This window comes from Oryzias melastigma, linkage group LG22 (assembly GCF_002922805.2).
Source record: "Oryzias melastigma strain HK-1 linkage group LG22, ASM292280v2, whole genome shotgun sequence".
Lineage (NCBI taxonomy): Eukaryota > Metazoa > Chordata > Actinopteri > Beloniformes > Adrianichthyidae > Oryzias > Oryzias melastigma.
Genome location: NC_050533.1, coordinates 12,265,295 through 12,272,502, shown reverse-complemented (window position 1 = coordinate 12,272,502; position 7,208 = coordinate 12,265,295). Strand labels below are relative to the sequence as shown.

The 7,208-nt window shown below is 40.9% G+C and overlaps 1 protein-coding gene across 1 annotated transcript; it reads right to left on the bottom strand.

Annotated features, from left to right (window-relative positions):
• Positions 1-263: 263 nt before the first annotated feature.
• Positions 264-1,555, bottom strand: id2a (inhibitor of DNA binding 2a). Its single transcript, XM_024299741.2, has 3 exons — positions 1,093-1,555; positions 888-948; positions 264-278 (listed from the first exon to the last, which is right to left on the bottom strand). Exons 1-2 carry the CDS (start codon positions 1,444-1,446, stop codon positions 892-894), a joined length of 411 nt encoding a protein of 136 aa, XP_024155509.1. The 5' UTR covers positions 1,447-1,555; the 3' UTR covers positions 264-278; positions 888-891.
• Positions 1,556-7,208: the final 5,653 nt, after the last annotated feature.

The window sequence follows — 7,208 nt, the reverse complement described above, 5'->3', positions numbered from 1 at the left end:
TTCCAGAAAGGACCACAAATAAAAAATAAAAAATAAAAGTCTTAATTTAAATAATAATAATAATAATAATGAAAGTGTCACATCACATGAGATTGTCCTCTTTTTTCTGAAGCAAAAGTCTTGATTTCAGGTGAAAGGAAAAACATCCAGGCCTGAGGAAGTGAAGTTGGATGATGTTGGATGGATTGGATGGATGTAGGGAAGAAGTCCTGCTCCTCAGGTCCTGGTGTGTGTGTGTGTGTGTGTGTGTGGATTTTTTTTTCTTTTTGACCAAACACCTGCAAGAGATTGAGAAAGGAGGAGTGTTTAGAAAACGCAAACAGGGCAGAGATCCGGACAGACTGGCGCCAGGGAGGAAGCCGCAGTTTTTTAACATTTAACCAAACACTCCCAATACTGAGCAAACTCTGCGCTCCAGATGTACGCGCACGCACAGGGGGCGCACGAGGAGGGAGGGAAGGGAGGAGAGAGGGAGGGAGGGCGCGCGCGCACATTTTTCGCACAACTTCAGCCTACAATCTGGGGAAGAATCAGCGTAATTGCCGCTCAGCTGGCGCCTACCCACTTCTTGTACCAATTATGTGCAGACATCGTAGTAGCAGTAATCCAAACAGCCATTATTTTTCCTGTTGCAGATGCTCTTCATTACAGGCACAAGTGGGGGAGAAGAGAACCCTGACGGCTACTTCTTCTTCTTCTTCTTCCATGCGCTGCGCCAATTTTTACGCACCGTTTTACGCGCATTTTTATTTGAATTATTTCGGTTTCTAAAGAATCCTGTTTGGTTTCTAATGGCTGTCGGGGAGTGACGCATTCCCACAGCAGATTTAGCGAGCCCTGGCCAGAATGCAGCAGACAGGAGGCACAGGAGGGACAGCCCTACTTACCGCGTTAACGATGCAGAGTCCGGCTGTCATCTGTCATCAGCTCTGATGGCAACTCCGGGGACTGAAAACAAACAAACGCACGGAGCCAAAACGTCAAACGCGTCGGGAATCTCATTATTACAATAAAATAAAAATAATAATAAAATATAGGGTGCGCCACCCTAGAAAATAAAATTAAAAAAGCGCAATGAGCTGTCTTAGTTACCTGTAACGACAAGATGCTGATGTCTGTGTTGAGGGTGGTCAGGGGGGTCCTGGATGGAGTCTGCCCCGGCCGCGCGGGGTGATGCAGGCTGCTCAGCGCGACGCTGGAGTCCAGCGCGATCTGCAGGTCCAGGATGTAGTCGATGACATGCTGCAGGATTTCCATCTTGCTGACGTTCTTGTTCTGCGGGATGCTCGGCACCAGCTCCTTCAGCTTGGAGTAGCAGTCGTTCATGTTGTACAGCAGGCTGAGCGGGTCGTCCACCGGGGTCTTGCTCCGCGAGATTCCCAGCGCGTGCTCCGTTAAATTCACGGCGTTTTTCCGGAAGGACCGCACGGGGCTTATTGCTTTCATTCTTCAAGTTGTTATTTCTATTTCTCCTTGAATAGTTTTTTTCTTTTTAGTCCAATTTTCTGATCCGATCTGCGCTCAGACTGGATTACAGAGCTGTCACAAGGCTTTAAATAGGCAGCGGGGCTGTGTGTGCCGAGGGGGCGGGCCGAGCGCGCGGATTGGACGACGCCCCTCCTGTCGCTCAACGCACTTCCGGCGCTCCCATTGGCTGCTTTTAGGAGTCTCCGCCCCCTCTGTGAAACGTTACCAGTGGCAACGCGATCCCGGAGGCGGAACTCCAGCAGCTCCGGTGGGCAATTTGAGAAAATTAAGCCCTTACCTGTTTCTGATCAAGAAAATTACTGATAAAAGGCGCGTTTTTGACTGAAATTAACCATTTATTGTTAAATTCAGAAGCAAATATTTGATATTTTAGTGGCCCAAATGTTAAAAAAAAACTTTATTATTTTCAGCATCTGTGATAATAATTTATAAACTTTTTAAACCATAAATGCACATTTTATGATTAAAAAAGATAAATCACAATACTTGTTGGAATATTTCTGGGAATGATTCACTTTTATGTGCGATAATTTTTAGTTTTTGTGTGATTTATTTCATAAAAAGGGGGATTTAAATGATTAAATGGGCTTTTTGTTTTAGTGGAGATGTTAATCTGCACTTGAGGTGAATGAGAGTGTCCTGAAGAGGTGATTAACTGTAATTGAATGCTTTCAGGTGGTCTCCTTCAGATGGAGTTTGATCCAGGTGACATATTTTTTTTTAACTTTATTTAAAAAAAAAAAAAAAAAAAGGATATGACTTTTATTTTGAAATTGAAGTGATGTTTATTAAAAAAACACAAAACTCCGGCGGCGCATCTTGTTTGTTTCTGCATCATCCGCGGGTCCACATCTGCAGAAATGCACATTTCCCATTATCCCCTCCCTCTCCCGTCGCTCCTGCAGCTGTGCACCTCCTCTCACGCGCTCCTCCTGACTGACAGACAGACAGGCAGGTGATGGATCGGCGCAGGAGCACGTCGGTGCAAAAAGCCGCGCCCTGCCTCCTCCTCCTCCTCCTCTCCTCTCCTCCTCTCTCTCCCTCCGGAGCAGACTCTCTGGCGCCGGCCGCGTGACGTCACCCTATTCACAGCAGCCCTCGAGCCAAGCCCTCGCGGCGCCGCTGAGGCGGTTTCCATGGACACGGGGTTTCAAGGGATGTCTCAGCTGATCCCGCCCGAACCGGGGAGGTACGAGCACCGATGAGGTCCGAATGGGTCTGCGGAACTAAACCTGCGGTTGAAGGATTCTAACTTTTACGCACCGAATCCACTGAAACTCAATCAGATTTGAACTTTGAACAAACTTCATTTTTTAATTGAACATTTCCCAAAACTCCTTAAAAAAAGTTCCTACATTTTATTAAGCACAACACTATGGAAAATATTTGTTTGAGTGCCAAGTTTCGCTAAAAAGTCCCAATTTTCAGAACAGATGGTAAAAGAATATATATGTTTTAAGTTTTACTCTGTATTTTTTCAATTTTTGTAAATTGTATTTTATAGTAAATTTGATTGACTAAATGATGACTAGGAGACCAAAGTTACATTCTGTTTCTAGCTTTTATCTTTAAGCAATCTGCTTTAATTGACAACAACTATTTTGAAAATCTGAACATTTTTAAAAGAAAGTTGGCAAAGACGCAACTAAACTTCTCCGACTGCAATGGCAGATTTTTTTTCTGTATTTTTCTACCGAAACGTTTCTTTTTTTCAAAACGCATTTTTTTTACATCAATGAAATTACATTTGACACCAATTTTTAACTTCCTTTTTATGTAGTTACTGGCTTATTAGTTTGGGTTTGAGGAGATAAACTGAACAAAGAGGAGCTGCCATCAGGCTGCAGAGCGCCCCGCAGCCCGGCCGGCGTCTCCATGTCTGCGCTCCGCTCTGCGCGCGCGCCCTCCTCCCTGCAGCCACCCGACAATTTCGTATTTCTTCCTTTTATTAATCAAAATAAAACCAAAAAGGCTTTTCAAGTCTAATAAATAATTTTGAGTCCTACTCTAACAGTAAAAGTAAAAAAATACTAAAAACTTTGTTTAAAAACGAGAATATTTCCGTGCGTAATTCTAAAAACCGATGCGCAAAAACGCCGCATTTGAGAAAATTACCAAAATAGACGCGCACTATTCTTTTCTTTTCCTTTTCTTTTTTTTAAATATCTTTCTCAATCCTGCTCCGTGGTTACCGCAGTACTTCGGGGCTCTGGCGCTCCACTCCTCCTCTTCCTCAGGTTGCCACGCGCCTGTCGCGTGGAGGAGTGCTCACATCTGAGGGAGCCGCGTGGACTTTTTGAGCAGTGTCGACCCTGCGGGGGCGGGGTCTCTTATCAACCCCCCTTTTCAAACGACAGCCATGTGGTGTGTTTATGCAAAACAAGGCTGAGCTGCTGGAAGTCACCGAAAAGCAGCAAATATTCCTGAAGAAATTCGTTTATTTCTCTGGTGAATTTCTCTTTTTTTCTTTAAATTTCATAAATAAAAGTTTTCCTCAAAGTGGTTTTAGTTTTAATATCTGCCCCCTCTTCTTTTACTTTCAGTAGCAATTCCACAGCAGGAAGGATGGGTTTCTCTGTTGGGAAAAAGTCCAGTTAACTTCCGGGATGAAGTGGAGAAAACCTGAAAGGGTGCTGACTCAGCTGCTCTCCCACAACATGGATCTGGCTGCAGGAGGTGAGACAGCAGCAGGAAGGAGGAGGGTGACTTACATCCTCTTAGGGCCTATAGTCACGGCACACCAGTTGGGCTGTGCCAGGGTCCATCTGGCCCTGAAGTATGACTTTTTTTTAGTAGCGCTGGTGTCACTCCAGACACTGGACCCTCAGTAACGTGTATCCAAGCAACCATTTTCAAGAAAAAGTCGATGTAAATGCGCATTTCGTACAAAACTATTGATGAAAAGATTTTGTGATGCATCATTATTTTCTTTTATTGGTAGGAATTTCTGAGTGGAGTCAAAAATCATGAGCAGTCGCCTCATCCGTGGCGCCGTATACTCGACACGGCAAAACCTTCGCACTCGAGTAAGGCTAGGACAAGGTTGTTCAGTGAAATCAGTTTAAATAGGAAGAAATGCTAAAATGTTCTCACTTTCATTCAATTTCATTTGCTTTTTAGCAACCAAACCACCCGGAAACATGATGATATTACAACAGCTACCCTTTAGGGGGCAGTATTTCAAAAAACAACATATGTTTGAATATTTTTTGTATTTGCATGTTTCGGGTGTAGAATTGTTGAGTTTTTCATTGCATTTTTATTGATATTTATGACTCAAAAATGATTAAAAAACCTCTACTTTGTCTCCTCTTGCCAGAAGTCACGAAAAGTTCAAATCTTTATTCACTAGAGTTTATTTACAATTTTAGAGCATTCTTACAAGGGTCATTTCACAGTTTTTTCCACAAAATAAATATCTGATTTACAAAATTAGAACATTTATGACAAAAAAAAACACCATAGTTCACATTTTTAAAGTTTCCAGAGTTTGCTCTGTGATGATTGGCTCTTGTGTCTGCCTGCATCGTAGTGATTGGTGGATTCCTTTGGGGATGCGCTTGCATCACCCGTGACTTCTGTAATCAACAAACCACTTTTTTAAAGGTTTTTATGGTTTCAAAACAGATTTTTTGATCAAAATATTTGATGAAAAGATAAACAGATTTAACAAAAATCCTGTGTCGAGAATGCATTTGCTGGAGGAGCGTCTGGAGCATTAAAACTCCAACATGCTGTGTTTTTTGTTCTTTTGTTTTTGGCACATTTATCAATTGCTCAATATCCATTTTGACTTAAAAGTAAACGTGGATTCATGTTGTTACTGTATCACACCAGGGTTCACTTGCAAGTTCATCCAACGCCTCGGTTTTCTGAGCTCAACGGTTGATTTGTTTGGTCCACAGTTCAAGTGAGCGTTCACATTTGCCAAACAAAGTTGACTTTTCAAGAAAACAAACTCATTTCTGTACCGAACTAATTTTAACGGCTACATTATGCCGGTTTACATGCAGGACTGTAACCAGCTTCACAGGCGTCTTCTGAACCCAAAGTCATTAAAAACTCCCCTAAATAACTATCAGCATTTAACTATTTATAAAATATCTAAAAGTCATCAAAAGTGTCAACTAGTTGGTATTATTAAAATGTTGAATGCGACCAACATTTTGGCAGTATCACCAATTAACGCCGATGTGTCACCCACTTATCACTGCAGCACAGCTGCTGCAGAAAGCAACCTGTAACCAGATATCTGCGCATCTCCACATCCACGCACAGAGTATTCGATTCCTGCTTGTTGTATCTGATTCTGCAAATCAGATTTTAGAAGCTGGAAGAAAGGAAGTAAATGAAGAACACAACACTCAAAGGCTAATCGTTGGTGACTACAACAACTGGGTTGTTTCAATTTGAATGTTGGGTTCCTCTATTCCAGGGGGAATTGAGAATGTTCATAAGAGACCTGAAACTGGGCTCTGAGACCACCTAGCTGAGACTTCTTGGATTCTGTGGTAAAACTGTTGCATGCATGTGACAAACAGCAATTAGCTTAGAGTTGAGAATCTTCTTTTGGCTCGGCTGTTCCCCAGTACCACAGTTTTCCTTTTAAGGCTCATGTAAGTGTAATTTGTTGAATTACTGGCAACAGGAACTTCAACTTTACATCTTTTTCTGAAGCAGTGACTGCATTTCCATTGACTATGAAATTAGATTTACGATGATGAATTTGCCTAATGGAAATACAACAATTTAGAATAAAAACTAGCATATTTAATTGCTTGTTTTTTTGTTTTTTTTTTTACATTTCTGTAATTTTGATCAACTTTTGTGCATATGTGTAATGGAAGCGCAAGTGTTTGTCCATATTTTATTATCATTGATTTTATTGAATATTTTTTTGAGCTATTTTAAAAGCGTTCCCGGTGGTCTTTTAATTATGATTTTAGCCAAAACCAACACATCTGTGTGGTTTTTTATAACATAGTTTCTGCAGAGCAGCAGTAGTTAATCAGAAATTCACCTTTGAGTTGTGGGGGGGACTGTTGGCGCAAAGCAACCCCACCAAATTAGTGAGAGCAGGGGCGGACTTACCATTAGGCAAAGATGGGCAAATGCCTTTAACCCCCAACACTTTGGGACCCCATAACTGAAGACTTAGCATGAATGTACAAAATATTACTTTACATTACTTATTTTAAAGCCCCACTCCAATCATCTTTTGATGTATTTCCAGTATTCATTTTTTTTTAATTAGGACTACCTGATCGGCCGTTTTTAGCCAATATCAAAAATATGTCGTTTGCCACAATAACATTTGAAAAGCACCAAAAACACAATTTTCATCGGAGTGTTTTTGTTTATTTGTCTACTTTAGTAAAATCCTGACAAATTGACAAAAAAGTCAAAACATTATTTGATCCTCCTAGAAAGTGGTTGGGTAATAAATTAGCGCTTTTAATAAATTCTATATTTTTTCCCAAGAAAAAATCATGTATTTAAAATACGTTATTTTAACAATTAAATGTGATTTTACATTTTAGATGCTTGAAAATATTTGGATTCTTGACATTAATGCCATTAATGAAAAAGATATTTGATACATTTTATCATATAGGTAAGGATTTTAAAAATGTTATTGTTCATCCACCACTGAGTGAGAGCTCCAACATGTGGTCTGCCCAGTGTATGTTTTACATTTTTAAACGGTATGTTTCTTTCTC

What these genes read in the sequence shown, in the direction of transcription:
- id2a (XM_024299741.2), bottom strand. Translation starts at nt 1,446, where the DNA reads ATGAAAGCAATAAGCCCCGTGCGGTCCTTCCGGAAAAACGCCGTGAAT. An exon ending in TCAGCATCTTGTCGTTACAG is followed by an intron (nt 949 to 1,092) that starts GTAACTAAGACA and finishes GTTTGTTTTCAG; the next exon opens with TCCCCGGAGTTGCCATCAGA.